Source organism: Bubalus bubalis, chromosome 5 (assembly GCF_019923935.1).
Source record: "Bubalus bubalis isolate 160015118507 breed Murrah chromosome 5, NDDB_SH_1, whole genome shotgun sequence".
Lineage (NCBI taxonomy): Eukaryota > Metazoa > Chordata > Mammalia > Artiodactyla > Bovidae > Bubalus > Bubalus bubalis.
The window spans coordinates 54,504,544-54,522,666 of NC_059161.1; the positions used below are offsets into that span (position 1 = coordinate 54,504,544).

The window sequence follows — 18,123 nt, forward strand, 5'->3', positions numbered from 1 at the left end:
GATAAAAAAGCCAAAGGCCCAGATAATATTTCTGCTACTGTTCTTCCCCACCCCACCCCCTGCAAGTGATCTACATTTTACTAACTGAAATTATATTCAAAGAATCAGATATTTATGCCTGACTCTTAAGTGGAAGTTATGTCTTTTCATATTGAAATTGCTTAAGTCTTGTTTTAATGAGAAGCCCACTGGGTCCAGAATTAATTGCTGAGGAAGAATCAAAAGCAAGAGAACATGATGGTCTTTGCCCTGAAGCAGCTTACCAGGAAAGCAGGTGAAACATTTATTAAGAAAACAAGATGAGGGAAGAAATATGTGAGTTCAGATTAGTTTACAGACTTTTGACAGAGCTTGCTAGTGGACTGTTGAAATCTTAACTTACCTTCTCAAGAAACATCTGTCCCTGGGACTACATTTCCCAGCTCCCTTTGCACTCTTGTGAAATCATGTGACTAGTTGGCCATGTGACCTCATTCTGGCCAATGGAATGTTGGCAGAAAAGATGTGGCCCACTTTCAGGCCTGAACCCTATGCCTTCCCCTCCTTCCCATATGGGCTGATATAAACAAAACAAACAAACAAAAAAAAAAAATTTTTTTTTTTTTAAATTGTACTGTCTTGGCCTGGTTTTGAAGCCCTGAATAGAGCTGATCTAGAATTGCCTTCTTAGGCAGCCAATTAACTCCATATTCCAAATCACTTCACTTGTTGGGCCCTGACACTCTGGGACCACCAAACATACACCCTTATTGCCCCAGAATCAGGTACCAGACAACCAGGGATGACCCTGATGCCCAGAGCCTTCCCACCCCACCAAATTATTCAAATCAGCCAATCTACAGGGAGTCCATAAAAACTAGCTAACTCACTTCCCACAGCGGCCCCCGCCCCCGCCCCCACAACTTACCATACATCAGTTGCCCCATAGAACCCCGTTTGTTGTTAACTCTGCCCCTGGATACAACCCCCTGTGTGGCCCTGCTTAACAACCTTCTCTCGTCAAGAGATCTAAGTAACAGAGAACTCTACCTTTCATATGGCCAAGTGACATTGTGCTGGGTCTCACCATTTTTAAATCATGAAACAGCTGAACTGGCAGTGATCAGAGTCTCTTGGAAACTATATTGAAGATGACAAAGTTACCTTCTGCCTGGTCCTGAGTGGTTTTCTGTAACTCTCCCATTTTTACCTCACTGTCAGCGCCCTAAACTAGTCTATGAAGAGAAAGGAACTTCTATTCTGTTGCAGCCATTCCTTTTTTTGGCCAATTGGTTGTGGCAGTTTAGCCTACTATGATTATTATAGGAAAACAATCAATCCATTGCTAGGGATATAGTGTGGAATAAGGAATTGTCCAGAGAGATAGGGGAAGCCACTATCTTAATAATCTTTATCAGGAGAGGAGCTTGGAGTTGCTCTATTTAAAAATGTCAGACTAGTGTAGCAGTTAACCTTTACTGGACATCCTTTCACTCCTGTCCAAGAAAAAGCTTCAGTCAAAGGATGCCCTATGTAGACAAATCTCCATTATCTCTAGTTTCAAAACATACCATCAATGCATAGTATTCTCAAAGTTGACTTCATGCCCTTAAGCCCCAGGTTCATTCTACCTTCTCCCCTTTTGTGTTTTATCTTTTACCCTTCTATCTTTTCTTTTGCACTGCAAATTAATTTTTAATTACATAAGCATTACACAATAGTCTTCTAACCAAAATTATATGCAAATAAATAATGAAAATATGAATTATAGAAACAAAATTATTATTTGATCACTCCCCCAACAATTCCATTTGCTCTCACTACTGTCTTCTGTGCATCATTTCAGACATTTTCTCTTTTTATTTACATTAGTTGATAGAAAATCTATGGTATTGTTTTTCTATAAATTATCTTCTACTGTCTATTTTGTCCCACAATTTGCTTCTTTCACCCAAAATGCTTCATAGAGCTCTCCATGGTCCTATATGGAGATCTAGTTTAAATCTAATGGCTACATACTGTTCCTCAGTGTGACTGTACCACAATTTATTTATCCATTCCTTTGTTCGAGGTGTTTCCAATTTTCCATCATTAATATCTGCATTAAACATCCTTGGAGATCCTTGCCTTAGTAGACTAGGTCCTGGGTGCTCTTCAGGTACTTTCTAGTTGTGATTCCATTTAAGTCTCTCAGCAGTTGTATGAGGTAAGTACTGACATCATCTTTGCTTAGTGGGTGAAGTGTTTGAGGTGAACTTGCTAAAGCTTCTTTAGGGAATGATAGTGAGTGGTGCATTTGCACAGCCATTTACCTCCTCTAAGCGTAGCATGTTTTAAGGGTATCCAGGCTTAATTTTAATCAGGTATGGTAAGACATGCAGACATGAAAATGACTGTCAGGAAAGAAGTTTTGTTTTTATTGCTCACAATTCCCTAAAAACAGGGCCACTTGGGGAAGCACCAGGGCCAATCAGGAGGCAGAGGAAGTGAGGGGAACAGTGGGGAATGTGTGGTTTTCAAGAGAAGGAACAGGTGAGTGGGTAAACAAGTTTATAACAGGCTAGTTTTAATAATTTCAGTATGCTTTGAGCCATAGGGGCTGGTACCTGGCCCTGGGGTGATTATGGCTAGTGGATAGGGACTCTAAGTGTAAAAGCCCATAAAGGAGGGGTGTGCAGGTTGGGCTCTAGTTTATTTTCTCCAGGAATTGGTAATAGTTTGCAAAGTAGCTAAGTTAAATCCTAGAGAAGGGAAGATTCAAGGGGACATAAAGCCATCTCCAAATGGATAAAGCACTGTCTTAAGGAAGAGGAGCTCCATTTTGCTGTGTGGAACCAGGTGGGAGAGCAAGAACCAGTGTGTAAAAGTATCAGGCAGGTTGGTTTCAGTTCAGTACAAACAGGGATTTTCTAAGAGAGCTGTTGGCAAATATAACAGGTTTCCTCAAGCATTCCATGAGGCTAGGGGACCACTTAGTAGAAATGTCAGGGAGAGGACTCAAGCATAGGTCCTGTGATCGTACCAGATACACTTGGATGTTTCTTTCAATCCTGATATCCTGTGTACAAAACGATTGTACTTACCAGCTGGAGAACAGATCTCAATAGTGCTTGGACATATCTCTTATGATTGTAAAGACATGCCCTTGGTCAACGAATGTGTTTGAGCTTTGTTGATTTGATGGCTTATTAGAAAGCTTTAAAAAATTTACTGAGAAAAACAAATATTCAGACTCTAGAGGTCAGCCATAGGACCTTGGAAGCATTGGGTACACAACTAAGATTCTGGAGCCCCAAAGCACAAGCTTTAGCAGAAACCAACTTGTGCTCATGAAAATCTTATTCTGTGCAAAGTGGCTATCTCAGTTTTACAAAGCAAAAAAAAAACCCCAAAAAACAAAACAACCACACACACACAACAACACACACCAAACTTTGATTTATCTACTACTAAAAGTTAATCTATCCTGAAAGAATTTGTTAAAATGACTCCCAGTAAGAGTCGACAGAGTAAAAGCTGTAATTTCCCAACTATCAACAGTATGTGAGATTTGGGGAAAGCCCATAGAAGCAAAGGATGAAATTTGGTGGAGGTATCCGAAACATGGTTTTCCTATCCACAAATTGCTACAGAATAATGGGGTGCCGCGGGTACTAAAGTGCTGCCTTCCGGCACCATTTCATTAGCTCACATCCCTTAACTACCGTGGCTGGAACGTCGGCCTTGGAGCCAGGCAGGCTGAGAAAGACCAGTCTCGCGCAGGGACAGCGAGCGGTCAGAACCAGTGGGAAGTGAGTCGCCCCCAGCTGCGGGATGGGCTCGGACACCGAAACCCGCATCGAGACAGCACAGATGAGGCGAACTCTCCCCACCGCGGGCTGGGAGGGCAAACACCCTCGACCCCCTTGGGTTCCGATCCACGGCCCCCGAAGCCTCCCATCTCGCCCCCTCCTCCGTACTCAATCTTCAGCGCGCCCGGCGGAGGTTCCGAGGGGCCAGCGAATCTCCAAGACAGGCTAAGAGTCCTCGTGCGCAAAGCCTGCGGCTCGCAAAAGGGCAAATAACAAGGGAACCAGGGAGGGAGAAGAGTGTCCTCCGGGCTCCAAGCGGACACGTAGAGCCTTGGTGGGACGGGGTTGGGGGTGGTGGCGGGAGAGGTAGGGAGAGCTAAACGCTGGAAAAGAAGAGACTTTGGCAACCGGCCACCTCCTCTCCCTGCCCACGTGAACCGGATCGGTGGTCAGGGTCCTGGGGTGGGGACCAGCCGGGCTGCTCACTCTTGTCCCACGGATCGGAGCCACCACCCCGGCAGTAGCCTAAAGCGGGGAGCTCTCCCGCACCGTGCGGCGCGCTGGGGGGCACGGGAGGACGCGCGGAGGCCGCGGCGGCCACCCGGGCTCGCGCGCAGCCCAGGCGGGGACCGCTGTGGTCCTGCGCCAGCGAAGGGGCGACCGGGCCTTAGGCGTGTGGGAACCATTCGCCAGGCGCCTGGCGTCCCGACAGGTGCAGGCGCGCGGGCTTCCCATTGGTCGCGGCAGCGGCGACGGCGGGCCCCTTCCCCCTCCCCGCGCTCGCGAGGCCCCTTCCCCAGCCGCGGCGCCGGCTGGGTCTGCGAGGCGCGTGCCCGCGTGAGTGTCCCGGCTGCGCGCCTCCGCCCCGCCCCCGCCACCTCCCTCTTTCCGCGCCGCCGCCGCCGCGCGCTCGCGAGCTCAGGTAGCGGGCGCGCGGGCGCCTCCTCGGGGGCGCGCGGCCGGGCTGCCATCCTCCCGCACCCCCCGCCCCCAGCCCCCGCACCCGTCCGCTCCGGGAGCCAAGGGAGGGAGAGCGCGGGCGGGGGGAGCTGGAGCCGGGCGCCGCCGCCGCCGCCGCCGCCGAGGCTTCCGTCTCGCTCGCTCGCGCAGCGGCGGCAGCAGAGGTCGCGCACAGATGCGGGTTAGACTGGCGGGGGGAGGAGGCGGAGGAGGGAAGGAAGCTGCATGCATGAGACCCACAGGTAAGATCGAGAGCCCTGGAAGGGGCTTCCATCCCGGGGAGGCGCGCGCAGGCTGTGGAGGGGGAGTTGGTGCCTGGTTCCACTCCCCGAGGAAGGATTTTTTTTTTTTTTTCCTGACAGCGCAGAGAAATCTCACTGGGGACTGGGCAATAGGACCCATCCGGATCCTGGGGAAAACCAGAGAAGTAGCTGGGGGGATCCGGTGGCCACATCGTGAGATCCCTAAGAGTGAAATGTATAGGCCCAGGGAAAAGTGTTTTTTTAGCCTCGAGAGGCTGAAAGGCTTTAGACTTTCCCGTCGCGGCCACAGCCGCTGAATCCCGGGGACCGGAGCTGAGCCAATGTGCGCTAACCCCTGCCCGCCCTCCCCTCCTCCATCCCTGCTGCACGCGCAGCATCCCGTGGCGGCTGTTACTCAGTGTACCCCGCGCTGGGTGTGTGTGTGTGGAGGAAATCTCGCCGTGGGAAAGGGGGCGGGGGCCCGCGCGGGGGAGGAACGGGGATGGAGCCGGGGAAACCCAGGCTCCGGGTCCCAGGGCGGAGAGGGGGCGGGGGGACCGTGGCCCCCGAGCCCCGGCAGCCTGGGGTATTGTCGTGTTCGCTCCTGGTTGCAGACTCTTGCAAGCCGGATGCCCTCTGTGGATGAAAGATGTATCATGGAATGAACCCGAGCAATGGAGATGGATTTTTAGAGCAGCAGCAGCAGCCTCAGTCCCCCCAGAGACTCTTGGCCGTGATCCTGTGGTTTCAGCTGGCGCTGTGCTTCGGCCCTGCACAGCTCACGGGCGGTGAGTGACCCCGCGGTGGCCGGGAAGGCCTGGGATGGCAGGGTAGGGGAGCCTGGCTGGCAGGACAGCCCTGGCCCCTCCAGTCCCTACCTCCCCCCAACCCCCAGACTTCTGGGGTACCGGAAAACCTGAGGAGCCCCCGTGTCCCAGCCCGAGACCACCCTTCTTCATTCAAAACCCCTGGAGTTCCCAGAAAATTCCTCTGTGGAGCCTGCACAGATTCACACACCCACATTCTGTCTGGAGCTTCCCACTAGCCACCCAGCCTGGCTTCTCCGAAGGAAAGACAATAAGCCTGGCCCATTATTTTCACTTTGGCCAAAGAGAAACAGAGAGAGAGAGGAAGAGAGAGAAAGTGGTGCGTTTGTTGTAAAGGAGTAAAGTTTGTGGACTTTTGTGCCCTCAGAAGACAGAGGTCAGGTTTCAGCTTCTGGATTTAGGCGAGAGTTGCAAAGAACCACCTTTGTGAATGTGACGGGTCTGGAAACGTGGCCAGACTGGCTGCAGGACAGGTTTATTTGAAAGTTAACTTTCTCTCGCCTTGGGAGGTGGAGTGTTCGGGCATGCCCGTGCGCGCTGGGGGTGGGGAGTGGATGCAGAGGTCTTCCTTCAGATGTGTTTCTGGAGGATTGCTTGGCTCATTCAGCCCGGTTTACAGGGGAAGTAAAGCCGAGTGCTTTTCTGTGAAGTGGAAGTTAGCTGAAATCAGATTCAGAGCCTCAGTCCGCATAGGTGGTTAATCTCTAACATACTCGGTTCTGGGGGACAGGGCTCTCTTTTGGCTGTGGTAGAGGAAGACCGATGCCTTTCCTGTCTGAATTTCAGAGCCTTAGAGTCTTTCTGCCTCCACTGCTCATTGCTGTTCGTTCCAGATTCTCTGAGAGCTTGCTGATGTGGGCATGTTAAAAGGGCAGAATCGTGTGTCTGGAGCTGACAAATGTTAATAAATAAATCATAATTGCTGGAAATGCAGGTATTGAATGATGTAAGTAAACCATTTTAGTGTTAAAATATTGCTGTTTTAGAGAATTCAAAGGTGAAGATGGAAATAAGGAGTGAAAAATTAGCAGAAGTTGGGGAGGGGAGTACCAAGTTGGGCTTTAATATGGAGTAATCGATAACTCAGGTGCTGCACTTAGAGGTCTGAAAGATGCCCGGAATCTACAGGAGCTTCTTGTGATGTGCCTGTCTATGGGAATTAGTGAGAAGATGCTGTATGAGGAGCTGGTCATGTTTGGGTTTTCCAACAAGAGGTAACTTTTTTGGTGGTCTTTTTTTTTTTTAAATAGAAATGTCTCTGAGGCAGGTGTCCTCTTCATAGAGGACAAAGTCAACAGGGATGCTAGGCCAGCACCAGTATGGCCTGCCTGGGCTCTGGTGACAGCCTCTCCTGCCGTGGGCTTTCGCTCCGCTTGGAGGGTGAGTAGGACCAGGTGGGCAGCACAGCCTTGTCGTTTCCTCAAACCAGGGGCATCTGATTCTCCATTTTCTCCATCCCTTTCTCCGATCTAGATGACAGGTTAACGAGGGTTCATCTACCTGTCTCTTGACTGTTGTTATTGGAAGTATAAGTCCAAGCACAGCCTGGATTTGAAGGCTGGCCCTTGGTTCTGCTGTTTGTGTTTACAGAGCATCCCCCCTCAAGGATCTCAGATCTCTGGACACAGCACAGCCTCCCCAGTCTCCCACATTAGTCATCCATGTGACTGTACAACACGTCTTTCATTCCTCTCTTCTGAGAGGTGAAGATGTCCGCAAAAAGATCCAGGGCCTCAAAGAAGGTGGGAGGAGGGTTGCCTGTCGCCTCTCCCTTCTTAGTTCTCACACGCTGCAGAAAGGCTGACCATCCTTTATGTCATTTGGAACTCCCCTCAGGCTGAGAGTGTGATTTCTGGAAGATGATTTATCATTTTAAAATTCTTCCATGAATAAACAATTTGGGTGGAGAAAGGTGGTGGATGATGTTTTGAGGAGTTCACTATACAGAGATTTGTTTCTTAGGAAAGAAATCCATGTGGAGGGTCCAGGAGGATTTTATTAAATCAAGTTCATCTTAATTCCAGACCAGTGCTTCTAAAATTCTCATGTGCATACAAATCACTGGGGTGGGCCTGAGAATCTCCATTTCCAATAAGCTCACATGCGATGCAGTCACTACTGGTCCCAGGACTACACTTTGATCCATGGAATTCTCTAGGCCGAAATACTGGAGTGGGTAGCCTTTCCCTTCTCCAGGGGATCTTCCCAACCCAGGGATTGAACCCAGCTCTCCCGCATTGCAGGTGGATTCTTTACCAGCTGAGCCACAAGGGAAGCCCACACTTTGACTGGCAATGCTTTAAGCTAAAGTATTCATTAAGATAAGTTGGATTAAGATAACTGGATTTTCTGCCACCTCTGTCCAATACCCAAATACAAATGACCTGTAAAAGAGGGGAAGTCTCACCCAGGTGTCTGATCTTTCAGTGGTACACAGAGCTGAAACTCTGTGCTAAAACTCAGTGCTGTATTTTTTTTTCCCCCAACCATAAAAAAGGTGCCTATTTAATAGACACTGTTCTGAAATGTGGATTTTCATTTTTGATTGCTTTCAATGGAAAAGGAACATGACAATAGCAAGATATAATAGTCTCAGCTAGGCAAAAAAAAAAAAAAAGCTTGTGCCCTATACAAGAGTGACAAGAAAAAGCCTGAACTGGAACGGGAGAAATTGAGAAAAATGATCATATGAAGAAAGAAGGGAGGGAAAGAACTCCATGGAAAATGAAATGCTTTGTCCTAGAAAGCTGGAGGGTCAATTCAATTCTTGGAGCCCTAGGAGAGCTTTAATGAGCCTGAGTTGGCCTGAGGGGACCTTTGGATGGCTCTTTCCAGGCTGTCATTTGTATATTAAGGAAAAAGTGCCTGCATTTGGGACCACTAACATCATGTACTGAGAGGACTAATACCAGGTTCATGGGGAGACACAGGGCCTCGCTGTGCCCGGAGTCTGCATGCAGCATGGCTTCTTTGGCTGCTTCTTTCTCTGTGTGTGTTCCCAGAGATGGTATTTGGGTATTTGATCACTGGCTGGAGTGGCCCACCCTGGCTTAGAGGAAGAGAGCTAAGAGTTCGCTTTGTATTTAGGTTCTTGAAGGCAAACTCATTAGCACATCCTTGTATTATCAGGAGGGCTTCCCTGGTGGCTCAGTGGTAAAAAATCCACCTGCCAGTGCAGGAGACACAGGTTCAATCCCTGGATCAGAAAGATCCCCTGGAGAAGAAAATGGCAACCCACTTCAGTATTCCTGCCTGGGCAATCTCAAGGTCTGAGGAGCCTGGTGGGCTACAGTCCATAGGGTTGCAAAAGAGTCAGACATGACTGAACAACTAAACAACAGCAACATATTATTAGGAACAGTGGCCAAGTTCTGCTGCTTGATAGCTTTGCAGCTTTGGGGCTTAGAAGCCTCAGTTTCCTCATCCATAAAATGAGGATGATGCTACCTAATTTCTGGAGTTGCTGTGATGGATGAGGATCATGAATGCACTCAGTAAACATAGCAGTAGTGAGGAGGGGGACTAACCAATCTATAATCTTCCACACTTGTTTTATTCATTCAGGAAACACTGAGCGCTTGTCCCCACCCTGTGCCAAGCACCGCTATATATAATGTTCTTTTTACCTTGAAGAACCATTCCTTCCTCTCTATTTTTTGCCCAATGAGCATATTTCTCTTTAAGACCCAACTTCAAATGCCATTATCTCTTTCACATTTCGTTTCTCCCCTGAGCTGAGTGTAACCCTTTGTTATGGTGTTGTCTCATTCACGAGACTATAAGCCCACTGAAGACAAGCACTTTGACTCTATCTTAATTTTCATGTCCCGGGCATCCAGCATGACATCTCATACACAGAAGGTGCTCAGTAAGGCTGATGGACAGCAAGAAAAAAGATTCCGAATTACTGCTGCACAATTTAGAAAATAATTACCATGGACAGTTACAAAAGTGCAGGAGTGTCATGGCAGTTCAGGCCACTTCCATTTGGAGGTGGTCTAGGAGGTTGGTAGAGAACTCAGGAAAGTTTCCAGGGGAGAGATGGCACTGAGGATAGGATCTGAGGGAGGGAATGGTTAGAGCATCTCAAAAGAGGCATTTTGTGCAGGGCTAAGGAGTTGGTGCGGAGACAGTAATGGCACCCCACTCTAGTACTCTTGCCTGGAAAATCCCATGGACGGAGGGGCCTGGTAGGCTGCAGTCCATGGGGTCGCTAAGAGTTGGACACGACTGAGTGACTTCACCTTCACTTTTCACTTTCATGCATTGGAGAAGGAAATGGCAACCCACTCCAGTGTTCTTGCCTGGAGAATCCCAGGGACGGGGGAGTCTGGTGGGCTGCCGTCTATGGGGTTGCACAGAGTCGGACACGACTGAAGCAACTTAGCAGCAGCAGCAAGGAACTAGTGACATGTTTGGACCATTCAGGGAGAGAGAACAGTCTAGATCTTTTGGAACATGGTATGAAAAGTTCAAGTGTCAGTTGTTCAGTCATGTCTGACTCTTTGTGACCCCTTGGACTGTAGCCTGCCAGGCTCTTCTGTCCATGGAATTCTCCAGGCAAGAATACTGGAGTGGGTAGCTATTCCATTCTCCAGGGGTTCGTCCCGACCCAGGGATCAAAATCAGCAGATAAAGAGGAAACCAGCAGGTAAAGAGGGCGAATAGATTGGAAGCCTATCATAAGTGTCCTTGGAAGCCCAAGTGAGGATTCTGAGTGTCGCACAGCAGGCAGTGGGGGCTGCTAAGGGTTTAAAGCAGGAACATAATATCATCTGAACTGTGCTGTTTCCTTTCTCTGCCTCCGAGTCTCTGACCCAGGGCACTCCCTGAGGGGCTGTCCTGTCTGCACATCAGAGTTGTGTCACTAGTACCATTGGCTTAAGCTCCTTGAGGTCTTGTTTGGGCCACGTGGCTGTAGCATTGAGCTGTGTGCCCGGAGACAGGAACAAACGCTGTGTGCCTGGCTCACTGATTTGGAGGTGCTAGTCCTTTGGAGTTTGAGAAAGATTTCTTACACTGTGGAGCATAAACTTTTCCTGCGATGTTATGTCTAAAAGCCACAATTTCAACCTGTACTTAATTCAGTCTGTAAACAAGTCCCAAAGCCTCAAACTATAAAGCTTGTTTCTTTAACAAAAGGCCACTCTAATATAAGCAGCATGGGAATGCTTTTGATTTATCCCTGAAGTGAAATCTGAAAGCTCTGGGAGACACGAGAGAAGGATTTCATACCGGCAGTAGCAAATCTCTCATCTCAGAGGCCTGAAGTGGCGAGCTAGAGAGTGAATCAGTGGTTCTTTAATTCCTGAGAGTAACTAAGAGTGTAGCTGAAGATCGCTGTCCAGGAAATATTGATTAGATATGTGAAGGAAAGCACCCACATGATTCTTTTCCTGGTGTCAGAGGCATATTTCAAAAGCTTCCAAAAGGCCACAGAGATTTGCCCTTAGCTGGGAAGCTCTGTATACCTCAAGAGCTCTGCGTTCTTTATAGAGGTGACAGATTGAGTCCGGTCTCGGCTGTTAAATAGCTCCGTGGCTTTGGGCAACTGGTGTAACTTCTCCTTTACTCAATTCCTTCCGTATCACTCACATTCTTTAATTCTGTGATTATAAGAATTTGATGGGTTCTGTACTCTGGGTGAACGCAACTCTGTTTTTCCCCTCTATCCGTTCATCTATTGTGAGCGTCTTGCATGCCTGGGGGATGAGCAGATAAGGGAACGTAGTCCTTGCTCCCTAGGAAACAGACAAGTAAGGGCTGGTTTCTTCTCGAAAATTTGAATGCAGAAGCTTGCATTAAACTATTTTTTCACATACTTTCTTTTTTAAATGGGCTTATTTCTGAGACTTTCTTTTATATATGTATGATTTCTGAGACTTTCTTTTGCATATATATGTTTATATACATATATATATAATTTTATTTATTTAGTTTTTGGCTGTGCTGGGTCTTTGCTGCTGTGAGGTCTTTTCTCTCGTTGCAGCGAACCCGGGTTTCCTCTAGTTGCGGTGCACAGGCTTCTCACTGCGGGAGCTTCTCTTGTGCAGCAGGGGCTCTAGGGCACTTGGGCTTCAGTAGTTGTGGCGAATGGGGTTAGCTGCACCCCAGCATGTGGGATCCTCCCGGACCAGGGACAGCGATCAGACCTGTGTCTTCTGCATTGACAGATGGGTTCTTTACCACTGAGCCACCAGGGAGGCCCTTCACATAGATTTTTAATTCAGTTTAAAATTTAGTGTTACTTATTGATACTGATGAAGAAGGTGATTTTTCCAGACTTCTTCTTTGATCCTTGTCTTATTTTGTAAGCTCATTTGGTGTTTGATAATTGAAGAACCACACATAGCAGCAGTATGTCTAAAGAGGTCAGTTGGGATCATTGCCTCTGAATTGAGGGAGAGAAAGGGGCAGAAAATAGGTTTTTCTAACTTGTTTATAAACACAGTCACGTTTCACCAAAACCAAATATAACACTGAGGACAGAGGCATCAGATGTATATTCTCATGTATCAGATACCTCATTTTGTCAACGTATGGGTCTATTTTCATAAGAACAAGCTGTTTAACTGTTGCTAACCAGGAAAGATTGGAAAAAGATGGAACAGTTTTTAAAGTGGCCAACATCTGAGTGACTGATAAAAATTTGTTAATTGTTATAATAGTAGTAATGGCAAACCTTTGGACAGTGCTTACTCTGAACGAACGTTGTTTTCCACATTACGTGTTTTAACTCATTTAATCCTCATGACAGCTCTATGCAGTAGGAACTATTATTTCTTAGGGTCACCCTGTTAGAAAGTGAGGCATGGTGACCCAGATTATCCCTTTAGTTGTAAGCTTTCTCCATAGGCATGGAAATGCTAATCGCTAAATGCATGTTTTGCTTTTTATATTTCAACCCAAATATTTCCCTTTAAGCCACAGTTATTGAATATTTTGGAACTTTGGCCCATCCACTTTGATAGAACTCTTTTTTTTTTAATTGAAGTATAGTTGATTTACAGTGTTACATTAGTTTCAGTTATATAACAGTGATTTCATAGTTCTTTAGCTTATACTTCATTTAAGGTTATTATAAAATATTGGCTGTATTCCCTGTGCTGTGCTTCACATCCATGTATCTTATTTATTTTATACTTAGCAGTTTGTTCCTCTTAATCCCCTTCCCCTGTTGTGTCTTTCCCCGCACTGGTAACCTCCAGTTTTTTCTCCCTATATGTGTCTGTTTCTGTTTTATTATGCTCATTTATTTTTTAAATTCCACATATAAATGAAAATGTAGAGATTTGTTTCTCTCTGACTTATATCACCAAGCACAGTGTCCCAAGGTTTATCTGTGTTATTGCAAATGGCAACATTTCATTCTTTTTCATGACTGAGTAATAGTCCATTATATGTACTGTATGGTGTATAAACCATATACATAAAAAATTTTTTTTAATTGAAGGATAAGTGCTTTACAGTATTTTGTGGTTTTCTGTCACATATCAACAAAAATCAGCCATAGGTACACCCATGTCCCCTCCCTCCCAAACCTCCCTGCCATCTCCCTGCCCACCTCGCCCTTCTAGATTGTCACAGAACCCCTGTTTGAGTTCCCTGAGTCACACAGCAAATTCCCATTGGCTATCTACTTTACATATGGTAATGTTAGTTTCCATGTTACTCTCTCCATACCTCTCACCCTCTCTTTTCTCCCCTCCCCTGTGTCCATAGATCTGTTCTCTATGTCTTTTTCTCCACTGCTGCCCTGAAAATAAATTCATCAGTACCATCTTTCTGGATTCACATGTATGTGTCAGTATTCAATATTTATATTTCTCTTTCTGACCTACATCACTCTGTATAATAGGCTCTAGGTTCATCTACCTCATTAGAACTGACTCAACTGCACTCCTTTTTATGGCTATGTAGTATTCCATTCAGAGAAGGCAGTGGCACCCCACTCCAGTACTCTTGCCTGGAAAATCCCATGGACGGAGGAGCCTGGTGGGCTGCAGTCCATGGGGTCACGACTTCACTTTCACTTTCCACTTTCGTGCATTGGAGGAGGAAATGGCAACCCACTCCAGTATTCTTGCCTGGAGAATCCCAGGGACAGGGGAGCCTGGTGGGCTGCCGTCTACGGGGTCTCACAGAGTCGGACACAACTGAAGCGACTTAGCAGCAGCAGCAGCAGCAGCAGTATTCCACTGTATATGTGTACCACAACTTCTTTATCCATTCATCTGTTGATGGACATTTAGGTTGCTTTCATGTTCCAGCCAATGTTCCAGCTAGCCATATTCCAGTAAATAGTGCTCCAGTGAACATTGGGGTACATGTGTCTTTTTCAGTTTGAGTTTCCTCAGGGTACATTCTTAGTAGTGGGATTGCTGGGTCATATGGTGGTTTTATTCCTAGCTTTTTAAGGAATCTCCATGCCGTCTTCCATAGTAGCTATATCAATTTACATTCCCACCAGCAATGTAAGAGGGTTCCCTTTTTTCCACACCCTCTCTAGCATTTATTGTTTGTAGACTTTCTGATGATGGCCGTTTGACTGTACACCATATCTTCTTTATCCATTCATCTGCTGATGGACATTATGGTTGCTTTCATATCTTGGCTATTGTAAATAATGCTGCTATGGACATGAGGGTGCATACATCTTTTCAAATTAATGTTTTCATTTTCTCTGGATATATGCCCAGGAGTGGAACACCTGGATCATGTGATAGTTCTGTTTTTAATTTTTTGAGGAACCTCAATGCTGTTTCTCACAGTGACTGCACCCACCAGTTTACGTTCCCACCACCAGTGTGCAAGGGTTCCCTTTTCTCTCCATCTTTAACAACTCTCATTATTTGTTATCTTTTTTAACAATAGCCATTCCAACAGGTATGATTTTGATTTGCATTTCTAGGGGCACTCTTTTTGTGCTGCGACTGAAAAGCAGGAAATATACAAGCAAATCAACAACAACAGAATCTCCCAACTCAGGACAAAGTGAGGGCCACGGTGCCAAAACCTTGACTCCAGATGGAGAAAAGGAAGAGGTTAGACACCCATGAACCCATCAGGATGTGTTTTATCTCCATTCCTGTCGCTGTGGCTGTCTGAGGAAGGCGGTGAGAATGAATGAGACATGCTCCGAGTCTTACCTGTCCGGAGGAGCAAAGGGTGTAAAAACAAATGGCTGGTTTCGGAGGCCTTCTACTGGTGGCTTTCAGACTTTCATCTTCCCCTCCTGTTTATCATTCCCAGTGAGACAGCATTCTTTGGAGGGGTCCTTTTCCATGTCATGTGGTCAAGCACTGATAATAACTTGAGCTGATACATGTTTAGAATGTTACAGTTTGCATGGTGTCTTTACATGTGTCTCCACCTTTAATTTTCTTAACACAGTGAGAGGACGAGATTTTTATTTTTTCTGTCCTCTTTTTTTTCTTTTTTAATTTGAAGAAACATTCTCTAGGAGTTTGATCTCCTTAGCTCAGTTCAGTCACTCAGTCGTGTCCGACTCTTTGCGACCCCATGAAACACAGCACGCCAGGCCTCCCTGTCCATCACCAACTCCTGGAGTCCACCCAAACTCATGTGCATCGAATCATCCTACAAATAGACAAAAACCAATAAGCAGTCAGGCCTGTTGGTCAAGACTTTCCTCTTTGCCATTCCACATGCTAAGTCACTTCAGTCATGTCCGACTTTTTACCACCCTATATGGACTGTAGCCTTCCAGGCTCCTCTGTTTGAGGGATTCTCCAGGCAAGGATACTGGAGTGGGTTGCCATGTCACCTCCAGGGGATCTTCCTGACCCAGGATTGAACTCGCATCTTATGTCTCCTGTATTGGCAGGCGGGTTCTTTACCACTGGTGCCACCTGGGAAATCTAGCCTTTAAACCTGTCTTTTCATTTGTATGATGTAGACGGTAACCTAGTTCAGTTCAGTGCAGTTGCTCAGTTGTGTTTGACTCTTTGTGACCTCATGGACTGTGGCATGCCAGGCTTCCCTGTCCATCACCAACTGCCGGAAATTGCTCAAACTCATGTCCATTGAGTCGGTGAGGCCATCTAACCATCTCATCTTCTGCCTCTCCTTCTCCTCCTGCCTTCAATCTTTCCCAGCATCAGGGTCTTTTTCAATGAGTCAGTTCTTCGAACCAGGTGACCAGGGTATTGGAGTTTCAGCTTCAGCATCAGTCCTTCCAATGAATATTCAAGACTGATTTCCTTTAGGATTGACTGGTTGGATCTCCTTACAGCCCAAGGGACTCTCAAGAGTCTTCTCCAATACCACAGTTCAAAAGCATCCATTCTTTGGCTCTCAGCTTTCTTTATGGTCCAACTCTCACATCCATACATGACTACTGGAAAAACCATAGCTTTGACTAGACGGACCTTTGTTGGCAAAGGAATGTCTCTGCTTTTTTATATCCTGTCTAGGTTGGTCATAGCTTTTCTTCCAAGGAGCAAGTGTCTTTTAATTTCACGGCTGCAGTCACCATCTGCAGTGATTTTGGAGCCCAAGAAAATAAAGTCTGTCTCTGTTTCCATTGTTTTCCTATCTATCTGCCACGAAGTGATGGGACCAGATGCCATGATCTTAGTTTTTTTGAATGTTGAGTTTTAAGCCAGCTTTTCACTGTCCTCTTTCACTTTCATCAAGAGGCTGTTTAGTTCTTCTTCGCTTTCTGCCTTAAGCATGGTGTCATCTGCATATCTGAGGTTATTGATGTTTTTCCCAGCAATCTTGATTCCAGCTTGTGCTGCATCCAGCCCAGCATTTCTCATGAGGTACTCAACATATAAGTTAAATAAGCAGGGTGGCACTATACAGCCTTGACATACTCCTTTACCATTTTAGAAGCAGTCTGTTGTTCCATGTCTGGTTCTAACTGTTGCTTCTTGACCTGCATACAGATTTCACAGGACGCAGGTAAGGTGGTCTGGCATTCCCATCTCTTGAAGAATTTTCCACAGTTTGTTGTGATCCACACAGTCAAAAGCTTTGATGTAGTCAATAAAGCAGAAGTGGATATTTTTCTGGAACTATCTTGCTTTTTTTGTGATCCAAGATGTTGGCAATTTGATCTCTTGTTCCTCTGCTTTTTCTAAATCCAGATGGTGATAATCTAGTTAGTATATATCAAAAAATAAAAAGAAAAATTATACCTGAGGATCATGAGCATGTCAAAAAGTTCCTACAAAAAAGTTAACTTTGAAGTAAGAATAAAGTTTGATAGTTGATGCTATCTGAGAGCTGCTTACTTCCACTGTCCAGGAAGCCATGTTTGATGGTATGAGCTGAAGATACTAAGTTTTAGGGAAGAACTTGGCCCAGTATTTTGTCTTCCTTCAGAAAAAGATTGCTCTACTATTCGAAGACAGAAGAAGTTATCCACTCAAGAAGAAAAACAAATAGAAATAATTAAGTGACTTGCTCACCAACTGGAATTGAAAGTGCATTGTAAGATAGCTTCTTAATTGAGAGTGTTGTAATTGCTTTATTAATCTGAAACAAGGTAAACTGGAGCATCAGAGAAGTAAAGCAGAATAGTTCTTGACATTATTTGGCAGTGACAGCAAACTTGAAAGCCCCTTTTACTTCACTGTGAAGACAAAAAACATGCAGCCCAAGGAGGGCAGGGGGACTGTGGCTGGGCACAATTGTGAGTGCATCCAGCAGATGTCTCCAGAAATGGAATTTTATCCTTCGAGGTGAGAGGAATTGCAGAGCCCGGTAAGTTTGGTGAGTGCTCATTTCGTTATTATCTCAATCAATTGACCTTCTCAAGAGAAAGGATGAGTAAGGTGTTTTTGGAAATGACGGTTCAACCTGGTTATCTCATGTTTCTGCTTGAAATTGGTGACTTCTCTGTCTTGGAATTACCAGTGAGGGGGCAGAGCCAAACAAGGAGGGTCACTCTGGTTCAATATACCTTTTTCTCCAAGTAACCAAAATACAAAAAGTCCTTATTTCTTTGATTCGATTGCCTTTCTAAAAGATATATGTGGTTAAATTGGGTGAACCAGCAAGAGAGAGATTCTTTGAAGAAAGAAAGAAAATCCATTCTTACAGTGGATTCTTTACAATTTGGATGTTGTGCGACATTGTGACTGATGTAGCTGGTTTCCAGTTTCAGAGTCTCAGTACATAGAAGAATCCTTTGGACTTAACCTAAACACTTCAAATCAGAAGATTCTGATTCTCTTCAGGCAGAAATAACAGAATCCGCTTGTTTTGTAGAAACTTGATAGGTTTAGAGGGTTAATCCTAGGAGAGGCTCTCCCTGTTCTGTTAGACTGCTTCTGGTAACTCTGAATCTCTGAA

General features: G+C 45.9%; 1 protein-coding gene across 5 annotated transcripts in view; it reads left to right on the forward strand.

Moving 5' to 3' along the window:
* Positions 1–4,482: 4,482 nt before the first annotated feature.
* The window catches only part of SUSD4 (sushi domain containing 4), a 133,064-nt gene continuing 119,423 nt past the window's right edge, over positions 4,483–18,123 (forward strand). The window contains exons 1-2 of one of the 5 annotated variants that reach the window (XM_044943150.1): positions 4,483–4,607; positions 5,587–5,760. In XM_044943150.1, the coding sequence (XP_044799085.1) occupies positions 5,622–5,760 (139 nt within the window). In that variant the 5' untranslated portion in view covers positions 4,483–4,607; positions 5,587–5,621. Of the gene's footprint in view, positions 4,608–4,674; positions 4,973–5,586; positions 5,761–18,123 lie in introns of those variants that run through there. The other 4 variants (XR_003109502.2, XM_044943151.1, XM_006057247.3 and 1 more) reach the window with 4 other exon arrangements.